The sequence below is a fragment of the Macaca thibetana genome, chromosome 18 (assembly GCF_024542745.1).
Source record: "Macaca thibetana thibetana isolate TM-01 chromosome 18, ASM2454274v1, whole genome shotgun sequence".
In the NCBI taxonomy this organism is placed as follows: Eukaryota; Metazoa; Chordata; class Mammalia; order Primates; family Cercopithecidae; genus Macaca; species Macaca thibetana.
Window position 1 is genome coordinate 65,562,409 of NC_065595.1, and position 23,462 is coordinate 65,585,870.

General features: G+C 38.6%; 1 protein-coding gene across 11 annotated transcripts in view; it reads right to left on the reverse strand.

Annotated features, from left to right (window-relative positions):
* Positions 1-23,462, reverse strand: part of L3MBTL4 (L3MBTL histone methyl-lysine binding protein 4) — a 449,236-nt gene that overhangs the window by 238,959 nt on the left and 186,815 nt on the right. For all 11 annotated transcript variants that reach the window (XM_050767472.1, XM_050767468.1, XM_050767469.1 and 8 more), the window contains 2 exons: positions 14,084-14,169; positions 11,539-11,649 (listed from right to left, as the gene is read on the reverse strand). In XM_050767472.1, coding sequence (XP_050623429.1) covers positions 11,539-11,649; positions 14,084-14,169 — 197 coding nt within the window. The remainder of the gene's footprint in view (positions 1-11,538; positions 11,650-14,083; positions 14,170-23,462) is intronic.

The following is a 23,462-nucleotide window of genomic DNA, read 5'->3' on the forward strand; positions in this document are numbered from 1 at the left end:
GATTACAGAGAGACTCAAAGAGAAGGAAAAGACAACCAACTGGGAAAGAAAAATGCAAATTTATATTCACAATGATAGAGTGTGCAATAACCTGACTTAATCATTACATATGTTATGCTTGAGACAAAATTTCACATAAAATTGCACCCCATAAATATGTACAAATATTGCATAAATATAAATACCCCATAAATATGTACAAAATTGTACCCCATAAATATGGACAAATATAATGTATCCCCAAAAAGTGTGGAATAAGACAGTGTTAAATTAGGTTTAGTCTAAAGCTGCCTCCTTACATATTTTGTGTTCAGCCTAAAGGTTTCTCTGTATACAGTGAAGTGCAACTAATTGGATATGTAAATAGACTGTAACCTACTCTTGTGCCAGTCACCAACTTTCAGCCAGTCAAAGGCAGACAACTGTTCACATCACATTCCAATAAGGCAAATGCAGAGCTGCAACCAATCCAGCTGCTTCTGTGCCTCCCTTCCATTTTCTGCATATCACTTCCCATTTTCTGTCCATAAATCATCTCCGACCATGTGGCAGCACAGAGTCACCCTGAACCTCTTCTGGTTCTAGAGCTACCCGATTTGTTAATCATTCTTAGTTCAAGTAAACTCTGTTAAATTTGTTTAAAGTTTGTCTTTGAACAATAGGTTGGAGGAGTAAGTTAGGACTTGACTTTGCAGGATCTAGTAGGACATACTGAAGAGCTGATTCTTTTTTTACCTAGATGCAATGGGACGTCATGGAAGGATGTATGCAAGGGAGTCATGTGGTCCAGTCCATATGTTTAAGATCACTTTGGCATCTTTGGGTCGTGAAGATTGAGAGGGTCTGCAGCAGGTGCAGAGAAACAAGCTAGCAAGTGACTGCAGTGGTCCAGGTGAGAGATGCTGCTGGCTTTCATTAGGGTGGCAGTCAGGAGGACTGCAGTCATAGGAATAGAGAGAGGTAAGGAGACTAGGAATATATTGTCTGGAGTTAGTGCCCATAGACTACGGTGGTTGACTATGTGTGGCAACTCTGAGACGGGTAGATTGTACGAATGACTCCCAGTTTCTGTTTTAAGCAATTTGGTAGATCAGGCTACCATTTACTAAGTTGAAGATGCCTAGGGAAGAAAAAGGTGTGTGTATTGAGGAGCTCAGTCCAGGAAAAATTAACACAGACATACAAAAGATGTCAAAAGTACCAGTTACATACCTAACCCTGGAGCTCTGGGAGAGGTCACAGCGGTAGATACAATTTTTAAAGTTATTGGCAAATATAAAGTGCTGAAAACCAAGGGAATGGATGGCCTCACTTAGAGAGAGAGAACTGAGCAGACATTCTCAGCCCAGGCATGTATTAAAACCACCTGGGAGAGCTGTACCAAGTGCTGGTGCCTGCTGGGCACTTCATGCAGTCAGGCTTGAGTACACAGCATAGGGAAGAAACAGCAAAAGGCCCAGGACAAATGCTTTGGCCAGTGCCAGTCTTCAGAGGTTAAGAAAAGCAGAGAAGCCAACAAGAGGACTCAAAAGGAACAACGAGGTCAAAGAAAACAAGTAAACACAATGGCATAGAATCTATGATAATAACTACTACCCCCAGATCCCCCTCAAGAAAACAGGCTAGATAGGGAAATGCTGATGAGGTGGGATAGCCGACTCCTCCCACATCATCCATCACATTAAGAATTCAAAGACTATGAGCCAGACTCCAGCTCTCTAACAGAGCCTCACATTCCAGCCCAAAGCAAGGAGAGTACATTTCAAGCTTACCTGAAGTTTATTCCAAAATTAGGGTGTAATTGGCTCATAAAGTTGACTAGACTTCCTCAACTTACGACACTGTTGAGGTGGAAGGGCTTTCCAGAGAACCTTATAACAGTGTTGAGTTGGGAGGGCCTGATGTCTGCTGAATTCAGAGCCAAAAGAAGCCACTCATCCCTAACTCACTGTGGAGTGAACACCACCACCCTCCTTGGTTCACGTGGAGAAAGGTATCACAAATCAGGGCAAAGAACAGTCACTCCACCCAGTCCTAGGAGCAAACAGGTATTCCTTGCTCCTGTTTAAGAACAGGGATTGCAAACTTCAATGCACATACACACCAGATGGGATCTCGGGAAAATGCAGATTCTGATTCCAGGGGTCTGGGGTGCTGCCCCAGATTCTATGTTTCTAACCAGCTCCCAGGTGATGCAGACACTACACTCTGCTGATCTTGACTGGGAAGTCTCTAGAGAGCCCTACCTGTACCAAGCCTTTCCAAGGCCACATTCAGCTCTGGAATGAACCCTCAGCTGCCACATGGCTGCCCTAAGCCTGGGCATGAAATCTGCCTGAACACCTTCTGCCATGCCCGTTTAGGGTGTGTGCCCAGCCTGCCTCACATCCCCCGTTCCTGGGGCTGGCATGCTGCCCAGACTGCTCCTCAGCACCCCTTTGGTTCAGCTTTGATTCGTCCCCTCAGTTTGGTCCAACAACCCTGAAACACCACTCCATCCTCCGTGTTTACAGGATCTACACACCCCCTTTTTTCTATTGCCATGCCCCTTGGAGTTGGAGAAAGACACTTTCCCGTGAATATGGCCTGGTCCTGTTGTTTCCATGGCCCAGCACCGGCTGTGCCAAGGACTCAAGGACACACACAGGACTCTAGATGGAGTCCTGGGCTGGAGAAGTTGGGAATGAGTCTTTACCAAGGGGCAGGAGGAAAATAAAAAGCTCTGTGGCTACTGCTTGGGCTGGGGCCACCGCCCCTTCTCCCCCAGCTGAGCCCTGATGGCTTCAACAGCTGTGTAACTCCTCATGATTCCTCTGGTCACAATCCAAATAAAAATCTTGCATAGACCACCTGTCCAAGGGGTTTTCAATAGCTTTAAAAGAAAAAAAACATATATGTGCATCCATATATACACGTATGTATACACACAGATTTACATTAAAACGAACTAAGCCCAAAGTCTCTTTTGTCTCTACATGATAGTAAATAAAAGCATTTGGTGTTTGGAAATGCAAATAAAACAAGTTATGTTACATACTTTTTCTAAGAGGAGAAAAACCATTCTTGAGAAGCCATCTGCCCCTCAGCACAATGCTCCCTGCATTTGGAATGGCTTTTACAGTACTTGAGGGTTTGTGCCTTGCACTATCACACTGAACTGTCGCACTATCCTCTCTCTCCAGGTAGATGGTGAGGGTAGGATCCAGGTATGCATCGTATCTGCAGGGCCCACAGCTCCTGGGATGGTCTCTTTCTTCTACTTTAGCAGTGCTCAGTCAATGAAAGCTGTGGATTACACAGTAGACCTCATCTCTTCTACTTCTTTTTCCTGAATATCTTACTTTTATGTAAAGCAATTGCATAAGGCAGAATAACAGGCTCCCAAAGATGGCGAAATTCTAATCCTTGAAACCTGTGAATAGGTCCCTGTATACGGCAAGGCGATTTTTGTGAGAGTGGTCAAGTTAAGGATCTTAAGATGGGGGGTTGTCCTGGATTATTCAGTGAACTCAAAGAAATTACAACAGTGCTTAGAAGAGGAAAATAAGAGTGTCTGAGGCAGAGGTTTGAAGGTGCTATGCTGCTAGCTTTGAATAAGGATGGAGAGAGGGACCAGAAGCCAAGGAGTAAAGGTGGCCTCTAGAAGGTAGAAAAGACAAGGAAATAGATTCTTCTCCAGAGCTTCCAGAAGGAACCAGCCTTGCAGACACCTTCATTTTAACCCAGTGATACTTCCGACCTAGAGAAATGTAACATACTGGTTTTTTATTTTTTTTATTTTACATTATTTGTGCTGGGTTTTTTTTTCTTATTTTTATTTTACTTTAAGTTCTGGGATACATGTATAGAACGTGCAGGTTTGTTACATAGGTATACATGTGCCATGGTGGTTTGCTGCACCCATCAACCTGTCCCCACTACATTTGTAGTAACTTGTTAAAGTAGTAATAGGAAACTAGAATAACTACATTCTGGAAATAAATTAATCTTGTATAAAAATCTACTCATCCTCTTCTCAAAGAAAACTCTCCTTTCCCTGAGTCCACCATCCTTTCTCATATCACAAGAAATGGCATAGATTTTGGAAGACAAATGGCATAGATTTTGGAAGAAGGAGTCGGGGGGAGAATGTGGTCACCATCTTGCTTAGTTAGTCTATTATTCACTTATTTATTTTTGAAAGATATTCTTCCAGCGGTTAAAAATAGAGTGCCTACAAAGCAGGATGTGAGCAAAAGAGACGATGTTTGGCATAATTAGCTAAGTATCAGTATTAGTAAGGGCATTTGGAATGTCAGAACTGCAGCTGGTCAGAAATAGTACACTTCTGTTCAGGAAAACGGCAGAGAATGTGTATGTCTCCTCCAAAGCTAAGGCAAATCCCACAGATTCTTGTTTGCTCTGAAGGCATAGAGTGAGTACATATTGCACATTCTGACTGAAGGTCTGGGAAATGAGGTGGCTTCATTATCACAGAGGGTCAGAGGTCTTACTTACACTTTTTGAGCAAATATAAAGCTCTGAATAAAGGACCAAGGGTATGCAGAATGAAGAGCCTGCTTTATCAAGAACTGTTAGTCTAAAATGAGGTCCTTACTCAAAGGCCCATGAACCCTTGAAACACAAATATAATCCTGTATTCGTGTACAAGCATATATGCATTTTGCATGGGAGCTATCTGTAGCATCCCTCAGACACTCAAAGAAATGCATATCCCTAAAAAAGAAGAGTTAAGAACAACTAGTGCTACATCATCATCTTTTATTTAAGAAGTTTCTGCACAGTGTTGTGCACAGAGAACTGTGAAACATTCTATTTCTATTCTATCTAGCTCATCACTAAGCTGATGGCTCTAGCCAAATAATCATGTCAGGATCTCATTAGATCTCACAGGTCAGGCTGGTAAGATGGGCACAGGGTGGGGAAGTTATCCAAGGAGTCCTAGAGTAGGCTCCAATTCATCTCCAAGGTCACATGTTTCCGTGGTGCTGCCAGGCATGTATTTCTGTTCTTGGTACGCTGACTTTAATAAAAACATGAAAGGTAAATCCCTGCTACAGTTCTTGAAGAATACAAATATAGTGAGAGACTATACATCCTTTCAGGGGCTTGGCTACTTTCACACTGAAAACCGAATAAACAGAAGGTTATCAACTGATAGGAGAAAAAAATATGTATTTCTTTTAAATCCAGAAGCTGTTGATTACATGGTAGCCCGCATTTCTTCTACCTTTTTTTTACTTAATAGCTAAAATTTATCTAAAACTAGACCGAAAATTAAATATAGATGTGATTTGGTCCAAAAATAAAATATTGGAAAAAATAACACAAGGATATAAAACTACTTATACTGAAGGTAACAACTAAATACATTCATCTAATAGTCTAACCAATACAGTATCTCTTAAGACAGGGGTTGGCAGATCACAGCCCACAGGCCAAAAAGACCCCTATTACCACCTGTTTTTGTGTGTCCCATGCGCAAAAAATGGTGTTTACATTTCTAAATGGCTGGGGAAGAAGTCAAGAGAAGATTAATTCATGACATGTGAAAAGTATGTGGGATGCAAATTTCAGAGTCATTTATTTGTTTATATATTGTCTCTGGCTGTTTTAGTGATGGACAGTGGAGTTGAGCAGTTACCGCAGAGACCACACGGCCCACAAAGCCTGAAATATTTACTCTCTGGCTCCTTACAGAAAAGGCACTGTCACCTGGTTTAAGAGCTCAGGCTGAGGAACCAGGCCGACTGGTTCCCACCTGGCTCTACCACTATCTATCTGTGCAACGTTGGCCAAGTCCCTCAAGCTTTCTGTGCCCTACATGTGCTACTTTATTGGGTTGCTGTGAAGAATAAAAGAGTAAGAAAATGGGAAGCAAGGACACAGCAGCATGGGGGTTTGAGTGAGCCAGCTCTAGTGCTGTCACTGCTGTTCTTCGTTTTACCTAGAATTAACGGAGGCACGTTCACCTGGTTGAGCACTCTCCCTGCTTCAACTTTTCTGGAATTCATGGCTGACACTAATTTATAGTTTTACCTACTCAAGAAATTATCTTTTCATTGATGGGTCATAACAGTTCTGAAATTGTCCCAGTCTCCTTCCCAGATGAAGACAGCTATCAATCACTGTGACACTGTCATGGCCATTAATGATAAGCTTAGCTCAAAGGACAGTTGTTTTTAATGTTGGTATCTTGTTCTATCCTCATATTTCAAAGCCCTCGTCAAAAACCCATCCCAGGCCAGGTGCAATGTCTCACGCCTATAATCCCGGAACTTTGGGAGGCCAAGGCAGGTGGATCACTCGAGCTCAGGAGTTCAAGAGCAGCCTGGGCAACATGGCAAAACCCCATCTCTGCAAAGAAAAACAAATTACAAAACTTAGCTAGGTGTGATGGCGCACACTGTAGTCTCAGCTACTAGGGAGGCTGAGGTGTAAGAATCGTGTGAGCCCATGGAGGTCAAGGCTGCGGCAGGCCACGATCATGCCACCAAACTTCAGCCTAGGCAACAGAACGAGACCCTGTCTGAAAAAAAAAAATGCCAGTTAGACAGAGGTCAGGTGGCTTCTTTCTGGAAGCACAGGCGACCCGCAGTAAAGTGAACATCACTGACTCATATCTGGATTTTTGCTTTGCATTAATACTCCTGCAGGTTTTTCTCAGACAAGAGCTTTTGAACTTATTGGTCTGACGTAAAATCCAAAATAGTTTCTAGTCATATAATTAGACAGCCATAACAATTCCTCTTGGTCATGATGCTCTGATTTCATTGTGAAATGCCACAAATATGTCCAGTTAATGCATTAAATAGGAAAAGACTTGTTGAAGGACTCAATTTATTAATGATTCAGTAGAACTTCTTAAAACATCAATTTGAAATTCATTTATAATTCATTTCACAGCTTAGCTGCACTTCCCACAGGGCAAACATTTATCAAATATTACTCTGTTTTAAGTCCTTCCTTTACATTTATTTGTAGAATACTTTTTCCCACAAATAATGGCTAAACTTCCTAAAAGCATCCATCCATCTACTGTAATTTAATGTGCATTTTCTGATAAGGTGACAGTAATGGGCTTTCAGATATAACAGCACACACTGTACAATCAAACAAAAGAATAACTATTAAACATAATAGCTGGCTATAAATTGAACAAGATACACCGAGTACATCACAAATATTTATTAGAGAGCAACTATCATAATTAATAAACTAGCACCTTAAAACCCTGCCATGGCATGAAAAACTTCACCACTCACCTGCCAATGAACCACACATCACCAAATGAGTATTTCCAGTATGAAAATCAGAAAATCTGGCCCGACTAGTTTAAGTGGATTTATGAGGGTGAGAGAGCAGAGGATCTTGGATGAGGCTGCTGACAGTCCTATCCCCCGGCACTGACCATGTATGGTCTCTAATTCCATGGCTTATCGCAGCTACAGGGCAATTGCTAAAACGTAGAGAATACTGGTTTCGGATTAGAAACATGGATATCCTTGAAACTTCATCAGATTGCTTAAGTTCTCCAGGTCAACTACACAGCAAAAATAACATCTACTTAAAAGAGTTGATGCGAAGCCAAAAATATGATATATAACATACTTGCTAAGTACCCACTCTACTATTACTACTTCTATTACTTCTGATACTTGCACCACTACATCCACTACTGTTACCACTTCTACTATTACAAACACTAGGCAAGTTATTTCATCCCAATTCTCTTAGCCGGGATACTATTAGCGAGCACATATAAATAATAATAATCCTGATTTCTTTAGACCTGAAGCCCATAAGGCCCACTAAACTAGCAAAAACAAACAAACAAACAAATAAACAAAAAAACAAAACAAAACAAAACAAAAACCAGACAGTAACAAGTGGTGGCGAAGATGTGGCGAAATTGGAGTCCTCGTATAATGCTAATGGGAAAGTAAAACAGTGCAGCCACTTCAGAAAACATTTTGGCTTTTCCTCAAAATCTTAAATATAGAGTTACCATATGACCCAGCAATTCCACTCCTAGGTATATATCCAAAAGAAATGAAAATATATGTTCACACAAAAACATATGTAAATGTTTATCCCAGCAGTAATCAAAATAGCCCAAAATAAACAACCCAAATGTCCATCAACTGACAAGGAGATAAACAAAATGTGGTATATCCATAAAATGGATATTATTCAGAAATAAAAGGAATGAAGTACTGATACTTACTGCCATATGGATGAACCTTGAAAACATTATACCAGGTGAAAGAAGCCAATCAAAAGATCACATATTATAGGATTCTGTTTATATTAATTGTGCAGACTAGACAAATCCATAGGCACTATGGGAAATAGATTGGTGACTACCAGGGGTTTGGTTGGGTAGAAGGAGGGTAGAATGAGGAGTGGCTGCTAATGGGTACAAGGTTGCTTTCTGGGGTGATGAAAATATTTAAGCTTAGTGGTGATGGTTGCACAACTTTGTGAATATACTCAAGACCATTGAATTTTAAGGTATGTGAATTGTATCTCAAAAAAGGTATAAGAAAAATAGAACTAATAAACTACATAAGGCCAACCACATATTTGGGGAGTGGCAGAAGGAAATGAAGTCATCTTTAGTGGATCTGTCGTGCTCTGTCAAGAACTGCCAGTACCACACAGGACCCTCCAGGCAGGACAGGCAATGTGGACTTGGACACAAGCGACAAAGTGCGTGGGGTTGTGGGCAGTCACAACTCCTCATCCTACACATCTGCTCTCCCACTAGGAAGTGAGTTATTTAGGATAAAAATTAGAACACAAGAGTAGGAAGAGTAGGAATGCTATAAGCTCTAGAGTTGAAAACATCTGTTTAAAAGCTGGGGTTTAAAGCCCTGTTCCCATATATACTATCTTGTGACCTTGGACCAGTTATTTAACCTCTGTGGGCTTCAGTTTCTTCATCTATATAATGGGTATAACAACAGTACCTTATTTCACATGGATGCAGGAGGATACAATTAACAAATGTAAAGCCCTTAGAACGGTGTCTGACAAAGACTAAGTGCCATCACCACCATAGGCATTGTTGAAAATGTAGTTCTTGATGTTAGAACAGGCTGACTCTGCTCTCACAATCAAACACAGGCATGCAGCACAGTAACATCTGCTCCCATTAACATCCCCCACATAATTCCAATCAAATTTCCTGCTTTTTGAACCAAGAAGGGTAGGCTTGTCCTTTGTCCATCTACTGATGACAATTGCTTCCATGAGGCCCCTTCATTAATACAGAAAATAAATACACCCAGGGAGGGCAGCACAGCAAGTGTGCACCAATTAATTACAGCAGCGGCTACTGCTAAGGTACCTATAATATAAAGAGCCAGGTAGAGTTTCAGGAATTTTCCATACACGACCACATTGAATTTTCACAACAAGCCTGTGAGGTAGGTATGGTTGATGCCATCACTTTACAGATAAGGAAAGTTCAAATATGTTGAGTAACTTCACCAAGTTACCACACAGTCAAATAAGTCAGTGCTGGAATTTGAACCCAGATCAGTCTTGTCTGAGGGCATTTTCCAATACATTATTACTCCAGATGTCCAAGAGAAGAGCAGTTATGAAAATAATTGAAAACAAGAGAAGAGTGCTTGTTGACCAACACAATCATATGTGCATACTCAGATAACAGTCAGAGTGCCAAAGTACATTCAGTGCCATTCACTCCTCCACACCTTCCTTAATTCACTCACACATACAGTAAGCATCTATTATGTGCTGGGATCAAGATTGCCTTTGAAAAATATTGACTTTACAAAGAAAATTAGAGAATAACAGAACAATATGATCAACACATTAATTGAAGAATGTACTGGGCAAAGCCGAGAGCAGGAAAACTTCAATTGCTTACTCATAAACTGGCAACAAATGATCAATCGATGCTACAGTAAATATCTTATGAACAATAAGAAAATAGTCTGTCAACTAAAAATCTAAGTCAGATTTGATGTGCTATTAAGATTGAGCTTATCTTAGAAATGCAATACTCTTTTTTTTTTTTTTTTTGAGATGGAGTCCAGCTCTGTCGCCCAGGCTGGAGTAGAGTGGCATGATCTCGGCTTACTGCAACCTCTGCCTCTTGGGCTCAAGCAATTCTCCTGCCTCAGCCTCCCAAGCAGCTGGGATTACAGGCACGTGCCACCATACCCAGCTAATTTCTGTATTTTTAGAAGAGATGGAGTTTCACCATGTTGGCCAGGCTGGTCTGGAACTCCTGACCTCAGGTGATCCACCCGCCTCGGCCTCCCAAAATGCTGGGATTACAGGCATGAGCCATTGTGCCTGAACTACTTTTAAAATGAAAGTTAATAATAAAATGTCACTGAATTAACAAAGCAATTATGATATGCAAAAGTCATTTCCATTGAAAATGCCATAAGAGTAAACAGTAAAATGCCAGAAATAAATAAGAATTAAAGGAATATGCTTAAAATTAAACTTAAAACATTAATAAGAAGGTATATGGTAAAATACCTATGTTATTCCCAAATATTATTTAACATAGTTTTTGTTTTCATTCATCAGAAGAGTAAAGGACATTTCCAGTATAAATTCTTTTGATAATCTATTGTCAAGCTGGACACTCATCTCTAAATTTTACTAAAATGTATGTACTGATTATTCTCCATAAATTGAATCAGATATTATTTTCAAATTAGGGATACAGCAAGTAAGATTTCTTTTAAATTATATCAAACCTAAATCTTTTAAGATAGTGGCTATTAAAATTAGTTGACTTCAATCTTTATTATTATGAAAAGAAAATATACTTGCATGGAAAATAATTTTTGAAGTGTAATATGTTATAGAAAATTTAATAAATTCTACAGATGCTTTCAGCTCTCTGTGAAAAATAAAGGATAAAAATAAAGGATAGTATAGAAATATTTTAATCAAATCCTTCATTCGAAATCTAACCTTTTTAGTTACAGTGAATAAACTTTTTAATTTTTTGTTTGACAAAGAAAAGCAGGAAACAAAGATTTAATTGTTCTTGGTCAGCTGTTTAATGACAATGATTTCAAGAAAAATAGAATAATGCCAATAAAAAGAAGCTTAAAAAAAGAACTGACAGTAAAAGTCAAAACACCAAATCCAAACAGAAATGTATTAGAATCTCTCTCAAAGTCAGTCATGTCTCATCTACAGATTTTCCCCTGTACACACACATAAGCTGGGAATCTCTCTATCCAAAGACCCGTGACAAGAAATTAAACCAGTTGGAGTTTTATTCTTCTGTTGTACCAAAAAATCAGAGCCTCTGTAGCCAGTTTAAGGTGTGAGTTACACCCTCTCCTTTTTTAGGGATTCTCTAGTCCCATCTTGGCCAGGGTCAATCTTCAAGGTCAAATCCAGAATGTTTTTTCCCCCAGAAAACTATTGTGCAGATGAATTAAAAAACGAGGGAAGTTCATAGAATGGGAGGGTAGAGGAAAAATACTAATGTAGGAAAAATACTGATATAATAACGTAGTAATTTAAAATATGTACCTTTACTCTTTGGTCATCAACATCTACAATCGTAGCAACACGAATTAACCTGGGGTTCCGTTTATCCACAACTTCAAGTTTCATATTTGGCAGAAAACCATGAGGCAACCTCTGTAAATGTTATAAGTACAAAAAAAAATGCAATATTCAGTAATTCAGATCTCCTACTAATTTTTTCTAAAATACTATTGTTTCAGTTTTAGTAAGCCGATCTTTAATACAACTGGAATTTAGGTTTTATTTGTTTTTTTGTTGTTGTTTGTTTGTTTGTTTGTTTTTGAGACAGAGTTTCACTCTTGCTATCCAGGCTGTAGTGCAGTGGTGCAATCTCAGCTCACTGCAACCTCCACCTTCCGAGTTCAAGCAATTCTCCTGCCTCAGCCTCCCGAGTAGCTGGGATTACAGGCATGCACCACCACACCCAGCTAATTTTTGTATTATTAGTAGTGACAGGATTTTACCATGTTGGCCGGGCTGGTCTCCTGACCTCAGGTGATCTGCCCACCTTGGCCTCCCAAAGTGCTGGGATTACAGGCGTGAGCCACCGTGCCTGGAGAGAATTTAGTTTTAAGTGCACATAGGACTGTATGCATATTATTTCATCTGATTCACAAAAACCTGTGAGAGAAAAAATAACTTTTTGGCCATTTTAAAGACAGCTAAAAAGACAAAGACAGATTATATCATAAGTTTGTTAATGATTACACTAAAGTTCAAAAAGCATCTTATTACAGTTTCTATATTGGTTTAGATTTTTTCCTTCTTTCTGATATTGACCATATAATTTCAGAAACTATTAACTATTCTCATTGCCCAGTTTCAAAGTGTATGGCACAGAAGGCAAAATTATTTAATAAATACTCAGAAAGGATAAACATGATCCTTTATAAATCTAAAATATGCTTAGATAAAAGCTGTGTAATTTCAACTGTTAAACTGTTTTAAAATCATACTATGATACACTTTAAAGTCATAACCTATGCTTTTGTCATTTCAACTGTAACAAGAGACAGGTGATCTGTGTGATGGTTTACTTCAAGTCTTACATTGCTAGGAACCAAGAGTCTGTAACCACAGACACACCAGGAGTCATAATCACAGAGGAAGAAAAAAGACACTGGACTTAACCAAATCATGGAAACTAAGGAAATTCAACTCTCAAAAATCAAAGTCAAAAGCAACTCTGATAGTTTCTATAGGTTGGCAAAAAGTTTCACTTTGAAAACTATTACACATAAAAGTATTCAACTGGTTTTATTGGAAATGAAAGTGTTTTGAATTTTTCAAGTCTAGAAATGGCAAAAGGAAAATAAAACCCTACTAATATGTCAGTAAGAAACCATCAAATCTTTCTGCAATACCTGGTGTGTTTCTCTTCAGCTTTTGTGGAACACATTTTCTTTGTAAGATGCATTATTACATCTACTAAATGGAGTATACTGACTATAATTAGGTCTTTCACCCCGAGACTCTTTCTGTTCTCCCCAACGTCACTGTCCTAAACAACAGAGGTAGAAGAGTTCAGCATTGTAGATGCCTAAGATACATCCCTGAGCTGAATCCACAATAACCCAGGACAGAGCCTGAAAGTTGCCTTCTTCGCTACTTTTCAGAATTTTATTTTCTTGTCATTTTCCTCTTGGAAAAGTCAAATACAGTAAGTATTTTTGCTTGCTGAATCTTTGCTCTTCTTAAAACCCTTCCTAGTACTCCAGCATTTCTACTTTCCTGATATTATTATATGAACATTTCCCCCCAAATCCAGTCAATTATAATCAATTTTTTCAAAAAATGAAATATCATTTTGTTTCAAACCCCTCTTGATCTCTAGAAAACTTTCAGTAAATGAAATCATATGTAGAAGCCCAATATATAAAATTCTGATTAAAGACAAGTTGGAGAACTTGAAGCACACAGAGAACTGAAAGGAAATAGAGTTTGAAAACCACTGGTTTAGGTTTAGGAAATAAATATCTTTAACTGTACTACCTATGTACTTTATTTTAGAAATTAATTTATATTTAGTTCAATCCTAGAATAAATATGTAAGTACAAATTTGAACTTTAAAAATTAGTATTCTAACAAATGCTAAAAGAAAGGTTTACCTCAAAATATATAAAATTATCCACACAAAGGCTATGCATCTCAACTATTTTGTTATGGCATCACGGACATTCAAACAGCCCCTGAGAGAGTGATACTGTGAAAATTCAGAGTTCTCACTCAGCAGACTAATAGCACCAGAAATGTAAGGAATGGATCATCAGCAGTTGATAAGGTGTTTTCAATTGTATCTCTGATTTACCATTTTTCAAGGAAGGAAACCATCATCTACATCCGTATATAGGAACAATAGCAAATGAGTCATCTACTTTGTATTTTTAACTAAAAGAAAAGCATATTGGTTATGAAATTACTACTTGAATTTAGAAAGAAAAAAACTAGAATAATTTTAAATTAGAATAATTTTAAACTGCCAAATGAAGGCATGACTCAATACAAACATTGTTTAAAGGTGAGAGTTTGTACCCATACAGAACTTACCATTTTAAAAACTTTGGCAGGAACTGCATTGGTTTGAGTAGCTTCCAGGTATTCTGTCCAGGAAAACTTTTCTGGATTGGGATAACCTGAAAATATATATATAAATACCAAAAGATTACTCATAGATATTCTGATTCCCATATACTACAAAACATTGTATGATATAACACCTAATGTTAATTGAATGCTCACCATTTAACAGGCCTGATGCTAAGAACTTCAGATACATTAATTCACTTAATCATAACCTCTTGAAGGCTAAGGCATGCCTGCGTTCAAACACTTCCTCAATGGTACTTTCATTCACTCAACAAGGTTAAGTGGATTGGCCAAGGTCAAAGGCCATGTGAGTACTTGACAGAGCCGGGTGACACCCAGGTTTCTGACTCCCAAGCTCCAACAAAAGCCTCCTTAGAAGTTTGAAAAAACTTACAAGCAACCATCTGACCTCAAACCATGAATTGGAAAAAGAGGACTCTGAAAATCTTTCAAATTTCTCTAATCATTCTATGTCTATTAAAGTTTTAGTCTCATTATTCCTACAATTGCAATTAAAAATATATATTGAACATGATATAAAGAACTCTGTTTATTTCAAAATTCCTTCTTGTTTCTCTTTATGTTTGTGTTCTTTCATTCCTAATTAAATTTGCTAGAGTTCTATATTGTATAGTTTTATTTATCTTTCCAAGCAATAAGTATTTAGATTTAATCATCAGCTCTTTTTTCCTTCTTTTTTCTTTTCTAATTATATTGTTTACTGCTTTTACTCTCATTACTACCTCCCTCCTACTTCTCTTTGGTTTATTTTATATTTGTTTTGTCAAATTGAATTATAATTTATTGCATTTAAAAAAACAAGAGACAATGAATCTGCCACTATGGCCACTAAATTCAAGTTTAGACAGCTGGACACATTTTAAAAAAATATGTATTCTTCTCACTTTTTATTTTCTAAAAACCAATTATAATTGCTATCTGTGTTGCCTTGATTTAATCCTTAAATATATATTTGAGATATTGCAAGTAATTTTCATATTTGTTTAAAATAGTAATACTAATATCTAGTTTACCACATTGTAGTTTCAGACTGTCACGTGATATATAGAATTCCTGCTTTTGAGGTTTGAGGATTTCTTTTTAGTGTAAAATAGAGTCAACAATTTTTTTAAACAGAGTATATATATGTTTTAAAGTATGGTACCATTTGCAGTAATACAATCTAGCTATATTATTCAAAAATCTGTTCTTTAAGCAGAAAGTCTGAAGCAATATGCTAAAGACTCCAAAATAACTATTTTTTCTATAATTCTCCCATATTTCGGATCATTTTTCCTTCGTTTTTATGCTTTTTACTAAAAATATATTTAAAGAGGAGTACACGAATCAAGTGGATAGACTGAACATTTTTTAAAAAACTAACATACATGCCTAACCAGACACAGATCTAAGCCAGGACATTTCTAGAGCCCCAGGATCCCTTCCCCATCATCCTCCCTTTTAGGCATCACACCACCCTCCTCAAAGAGAAATCCCTACCCTTGCTTCCAACCACAGAAATCTGTTTTCTTCTGTTTTTCCCTTTACATCAATGGAATCACACAGCACGTGCTCCCAGTGGTGAACATATTTTGCTCAGCATTCTGAATGTGAGGGTCGGGTAGATGACTGCCTTCAGAACATTCATTTTCATTGTTGAATAACATTCCATTATGTTATTATTTTACAATTTATCTATCTATTCTACTGATTGTGATCATTTGGGTGGTTTCCATTGGGAGCTATTATTAAAAATGTTGCTATGAACATTCTAGTATATTATTTTTAGTGATAAGAAGTATACATTTATGTTGGAATTCATCCAGGAGTAAAACTGCTAGATCATGGAGCATTTTTGCTTCGTATTTTGATGTTACATCATTCTGTACAGAAAATGTTTGGCATGAGTTGTACTTTCTATTTATTCTTAATATAGAGAAAATTTCCCTTTCCCTTTTGGATACATTTCTGTATTTTGTCTCAAATTATTTTCACTAAAAATGATACTGCCACCCTATTATTTTCTACTTGTGTTTGCTGACAATATTTTACCCATTGTTTTTACTTTTATATTATTTTTCCAGATATATCTATTTTAAACACTTTCTAAATGGAGTTTTAAATTAATTTACATTTGTTTTCATCACTAGTTTTTAAATCTAATTTCTGTAAACATGTTTTAAGCTGAATATTTTTAAGCTCTCCTAGGTTTCCTTTGCTTTCTGTCCTTTCCTTCACAAGCTATACTATATATCTTAAGTTTCAATAAGTATTTCTGCAGTTGCATTTACTTTTTCTTTTTCAAGAGATGAGGTTTCTCCAGGCTGCCCTGAATGGAATGCAGTGGCTATTCAGACACAGTCATAGAGAACTGCAGCCTCAAACTCCTGGGCTCATATGGTTCTCCCACCTCAGCCTTCTGAGTAGCTGGGACTAAAGGCACATGATACCACACCCAACTCTGCATTTACTTTTATAGCTGATATTTTTAAAAATCATCCAAATCCATTTATTACATTTTGGATCTCCACATTTTTGTGTAAATTTTGAACCATGCCCACACCCGGCCCCTTCCATGCTGGGCTTCCTCATCCAGGCACCTGACGGGAACATATGGTTGGATGCAGCGAAAGGAAACCTGAGTGTAGGGCACTAAAGACTGAATGTGAGGTAAGTGAGAGTGACAGCACCTCGTCCTGCCCCAGCCTGGTAAAGAAACTCGCCATGCTACTGTGAGAGGCATTAGCTTTCTTCCCCTTTTTGTGATAAACAAGTGAAAATTAAAGGCTGTGACCGTTTTAAATGGCTCTTAAACAACAATTGCATCTATGCCACTCTCAGAAATGAGCTATGTACATGCAAAAAAGGGAAAACATTGTACCTGTATATTCCCTGTTCAATGAACCCAAGGAGAGAAGAATGTCATATGGCCCAGGGAGACTTGCAAAAGCCACCTACTCCCACTTTCCTCCTTCCGACCCCAGCCCTGAGGCCTGGTAGACCTTGGGAAGCAAGAAGTAGGGCTGGAGGGGGAGTGGGAGGGGCCAGGTCCATGCACACAGCTGTGCAGCAATACCATGGAAGAAGCTTTCCAAAGATTTAAATTCCTACTTGAGACAAGAATGAAATACAGGAGACCGCCCCATGCAACAAGAATAGCCTTTAACCTCTTCACCCCTCTCAGTGAAAACCCACCTCTAACTGGCTTCCTTTTATTGGTAAGCACTGTATTCACTTAATTAAGTCAGTTATTCCTCATCTAGTCCCTGTGAGGTACACTTTTTATCTACATTTTTTAGGTGAGAACTTGAACCTTGAGCAGCCTGCCAAGCGCTATACATTAGAAAGTGGAAGAAATGGGATCTCAAGGATGACGCGTGGCTCCATCAGCCTCGTACTTACCACTTCGTCCCGCTAAGATTGAAAACGCAGCGCATCTATGATCCAAGGCAGCACTTTGCAGGCCTCAGGACTGAGAGGCTGAGCTCCCCCTGGAGGCCAAGGCGTGGAACTGCGACAGCGAGAGGGCGGGACTACAGACAGCTGGATGGGAGACTGGGCTACACTGTTTATTTATTCATGTCCCACCTCAATCTATGCCATTTTGACTTAAAAACTTGGACCTAAGGTCCAAGCTGTGGCTGTGGGCATGGGTGGCTGAACCAAAGCATGGAAAAAGTGTCACAGAAATTAAGATCAAGGAACTACTGAGCTACGACGTCGGCCACTCAGCCCTGGATTTCCTCATGGTACCAGCAATTCTTTCGGTAAAACGGTAGATCTGGGTGACAAATATCTTCAGTTAATGATGAAGAATAATTAAAAATCATCTAGATGGTGGCAAAATTAGGGGTGAGATGTAGTGAAGCCGAACAGCCTGAGCCCTCAGGAAGAAGGGGTTTTTCCAAACAGCTGAGAACTGTTTTAGAAGAAGAGGAGAACTACTTGGGATATGGCAGAATAAGCCATCTCCTTTACAGGCTGCAGGGAAGTGGTGGCCTCAAGAGGGACAAAGGAGGAGGCACTGTGTTAAAAAACTGGGCTCAGCTGGGCACGGTGGCACACACCTGTAGTCCCAGCTACTCAGGAACCTGCAGTGGGAGGATCACTTGAGCCACTGAGTTCAATGCCAGCCTAGGAACATAATGAGACCTCGCCTCTATTTTAAAATAAAATTTAGAAAAGAAAAAGAAAAAGAAGAAGCTGGGATCTAGGGAGATTATTTCCAGAACCTGGAGAGGAACGCATTCAGGGTCAAGAAAAAGTCCTTCTGGAGGATGCAAATATGGAAGCATAAAAGGAAACATGTAAGGGTTAAACTAAGGTAAATATAAGTTAAAACTTTCTGTACCATTTCATTCCAATGGCTTTCTTGATTACTCAGGGGAAACGCAAGTGCTTACCATGACCCACAGGGCCCTACAGAACGTGGCCCCACCACTGCTCTGACCTCATCTCCCGTTCACTACACTCCTGCTATAACCAGAACACTGCAGACATCCTCCCTCTTCAAGTTCTTGTACTTGTTGTTCCTTTACCTGGAGAGTTATCTGTAGATATCCTCCAGACTTGCCACCTTATCTCAAATGCCACTCAACTGTCACCTTCTCATTCAGTCCCACCCTGAACTCTTTATATAATAGGGAACCCCCCTCCCAAATGTATGTGCCCTTCCTAACCCCACTACTTACCTTATTCTTCTCCACAGCACTTATTGGTACCTAACACAGTGTGTGTTTTGAATATTTCTTGTTTCTCTTGCTCCATTAGAACATAGGCTGCCTTATGATAGGAATATGTTCACTTCACTGCTATTTCCTCACAACATACAGCTGGTATTCAGTAAGTATTTGGTAAATATTTGTTGAATGAATAAAATATATTTCTTGAAACATTTGCATTTTACATTGTAGTGGCCAAGAATGACAGAGATATAAGCCAAAATGATATCAGTCTAGCCTCAAAATTCTGAGCAAAACTGATACGAAGTTTTTCACCTGCTGGTACTGATGGCATCAGAGGTACCATTCAAACAAAATGGTGCTGGTGTATCAATTCTGGCTAATGTTCCACCAGCACTGTAAACTGGATGACGCCAAGAAGCAGCCATCTGATCTGCGGCATCTATACAATGCAAATGTAATACTCTTCAGTTTTTTGTTCCATATTAGAAGGCCATATAAGGAGGTGTGATACTGGTTTCAGAATTTTTTTAAAAGGCATCCTCAATTATTTTTCCTCTAGGAACAACAGCCTAAGCAGCAACCTATTTTTTCCACTGGAACATTCTTTCTAAAGAATTGAGTTCATGAATCAATAGCACAAGACCTTACATTCCTGACATCCTAGTCTGGGTGACCTGTCCCTTAGGACCTAGAGAAGCAGAACAACCACAGTTATACTGGTGGCCAATTCAGGAAACAAAATCATTGCTGTATGACAAGCAGGTTTTACGTAATGGCCAATAGTCCTATTTAATAACCAGCAATAAAAGGGATCTGCCAAGGGTCTATCACAATAGACAGAATGTTCAGCATGAACACACATGCTGGATGGACACATCATCAAACTCAATTCTACTGATGAGGAAAGTGAGACCTGGCATTTTAAGTGACTAATACAAGGCAAGACAACTAACATTGAAGTCAAGGCTAGAGCCTGTGTCTCCTGACTTGCAATTTGTAGAAATCAAAACGTCTAAAGAGCTATTTTGAGGTTTACTGAGTGCTCTATGCCTCTGAGCCTGAAGTCTAAGAGAAAACATCAATAGAAGAATAAGGATTATGTGACTAGTACCAGTGCAGCCCTGGCTGGCTTTCACTATCATTTTAAGAACTTGAGTTATCTAAGAAAGCCCCTCAGAGGCCACTTATTCATTTGTTTCAGGTATCTCTCACAAGGCAGGGCAGTGAACCATCCAAATACCCAGGCCTCCCAGTGACAGAGATTGAGGGAAGTTACCACTACCTGAAAGCTGCCATTCTGCTGGTAGGTTCTGCATGAACAGAAGGGCTCTTTATGGAAACAATCATAGGACCATGTGGTCACTAATTGTCTTGTCTGAGACAGTGGCATGCTGTTCACTACACGACTCAGAAATATAAGATTTGAAGAAAATCAGATGCTTCAATCATGGCCAAGCCTAATTCAGGTTCACCCTTTAATGTTTCAAAACACATGTTGAAAGTGACCTCACATTTATGGTACCTTAGATACTAGAAGTCTTAGATTCATATTCAGCTCCTAACAATTAAAGTTAAAATATCTTTCTGGCAAAAGAACATAAGTTACACTCTCTAACATTTACAACAGGATGCCAGATTTTTTACTTGATCATTAATTAGTTTCTAAAGCATAGGGAGAACTCTTTGATCTACAGTATGGAATATCAGCACCTCAGGAGCTTGTCAAAGAGCTCATTTTATAACTGATTGTTTTGCTCAAAGTATGGCTGAGCTGTACTATATACAGAATACACTATGTAAAGATATATACTCTCTTTTGTGTCTAGCAAGATCACCAGAATACAACCTATCCGTGTTGCACTGGCTGAGTGCCCAGCAGAACTGTCTTCAATACCATGGCTTGTGTGGGATCTAATCTAACCCAATGTTTTGGCAGGCATTTGAGACAGAGTAATGAGTTCTATTTCTCTCTGTCTCTCAATACTTAACATTTTAAAATAAAAAGCTAGGGTTGTTTTTCTCTTAGTTTCACTAACCATGTCATCTTCCACTGAGTGATATTCTATCACAGACCTAGCAATCCTCACATGTTATATCTTTATTGTTCTTTGTGACATCCTCTGCTCCTAGCCGTGCCTCACATTTGGTAGGCACTCAATTCATATCTGCCCAGCTCATTAATTAATAATTTATATTATCTTCTGAACTCTTACCTTCCTTACGCCAACAGAATCTATCCATAGGAACTAGCACAGTACCACTGAAAATACAGTAATCTTTTGTTTGGCTAAAAAAAAGTTAATGGTTAAGGTTGCAACTAAAGGAAGGATTTCTTTTGACTGTAAATTTTTCTATTGTAATTTAAGCTTTGCAAGGAAATTATGAGGTAAAGTGGTCATTGGGTATCAAAACATCAATTTGCTAAGCTAAATATTTCTATGTGTTCACGAAACACCTGGAATATCTACTCAGCAGGTCCAGCCAACTGGTGATTCTAGAGAATCTAAAGAAACCAACTGTGTTATTTCTACAAAGTACATTTCATTACCTCCCAAAATACCAATTATTATAGCTTTATGATCTAAAAATAAATGTTCATTCAGGCAACAGGTTTGAATGCTCAATTTCCAGTTTAAAAATGCAGAAATACCCTACAAGAGATACTGAAGGAAGCACTAAACATGGAAAGAAACAACAGGTACCAGCCATTGCAAAAACATGTGAAAATGTAAAGTTCGTCAATGCCAGGAAGGAACTGCATCAACTAACAAACAAAATAACCAGCTAATATCATAACGACAGGATCAGGTTCACACATAACAATCTTAACCTTAAATGTAAATGGACTAAATGGTCCAATTAAAAGACACAGACTGGAAAATTGGATAAAGAGTCAAGACCCTTCAGTTTGCTGTATTCAGGAGACCCAGCTCACATGCAGAGACACACATAGGCTCAAAATAAAGGGATGGAGGAAGATCTACCAAGCAAATGGAAAACAAAAAAGGCAGGGGTTGCAATCCTAGTCTCTGATAAAACAGACTTTAAACCATCAAAGATCAAAAGAGACAAAGAAGGCCATTACATAATGGTAAAGGGATCAATTCATCAGGAGGAACTAACTATCCTAAATATATATGCACCCAATACAGGAGCACCCAGATTCATAAAGCAAGTCCTTAGAGACTTACAAAGAGACTTAGACTCCCATACAATAAAAATGGGAGACTTTAACACCCCACTCTCAAAATTAGACAGATCAACGAGACAGAAAGTTAACAAGGATATCCAGGAATTGAACTCAACTCTGCACCAAGTGGACCTAATAGACACCTACAGAACTCTCCACCCCAAATCAACAGAATATACATTCTTCTCAGCACCATATCGCACTTATTCCAAAATTGATCACATAGTTGGAAGTAAAGCACTCCTCAGCAAAATGTAAAAGAACAGAAATTATAACAAACTGTCTCTCAGACCACAGTGCAATCAAACTAGAACTCAGGACTAAGAAACTCAATCAAAACCTCTCAACTACATGGAAACTGAATAACCTGCTCCTGAATGACTACTGGGTACATAACGAAATGAAGGCAAAAATAAAGATGTTCTTTGAAACCAATGAGAACAAAGATACAACATACCAGAATCTGTGGGACACATTTAAAGCAGTGTGTAGAGGGAAATTTATAGCACTAAATGCCCACAAGACAAAGCAGGAAAGATCTAAAATTGACACCCTAACATCACAATTAAAAGAACTAGAAAAGCAAGAGCAAACACATTCAAAAGCTAGCAGAAGGCAAGAAATAACTAAGATCAGAGTGGAACTGAAGGAGATAAGAGACACAAAAAACCTTTCAAAAAATTAATGAATCCAGGAGCTGGTTTTTTGAAAAGATCAACAAAATTGATAGACTGCTAGCAAGACTAATAAAGAAGAAAAGAGAGAAGAATCAAATAGACACAATAAAAAATGATAAAGGGGATATCATCACCGATCCCACAGAAATACAAACTACCGTCAGACAATACTATAAACACCTCTATGCAACTAAACTAGAAAACCTAGAAGAAATGGATAATTTCCTGGACACTTACACTCTCCCAAGACTAAACCAGGAAGAAGTTGAATCCCTGAATAGACCAATAGCAGGCTCTGATATTGAGGCAATAATTAATAGCCTACCAACCACAAAAAGTCCAGGACCAGACGGATTCACAGCCGAATTCTACCAGAGGTACAAGTAGGAGTTGGTACCATTCCTTCTGAAATTATTCCAATCTATAGAAAAAGAGGGAATCCTCCCTAACTCATTTTACGAGGCCAACATCATCCTGATACCAAAGCCTGACAGAGATACAACAAAAAAAGAGAATTTTAGACCAATATCCCTGATGAACATCAATGCAAAAATCCTCAATAAAATACTGGCAAACTGAATCCAGCAGCACAGCAAAAAGTTTATCCACCATGATCAGTGGGCTTCATCCCTGGGATGCAAGGCTGGTCCAACGTAGGCAAATCAATAAACATAATCCAGCATATAAACAGAACTAAAGACAAAAACCACATGATTATCTCAATAGATGCAGAGAAGGCCTTTGGCAAAATTCAACAGCCCTTCATGCTAAAAACTCTCAATAAATTC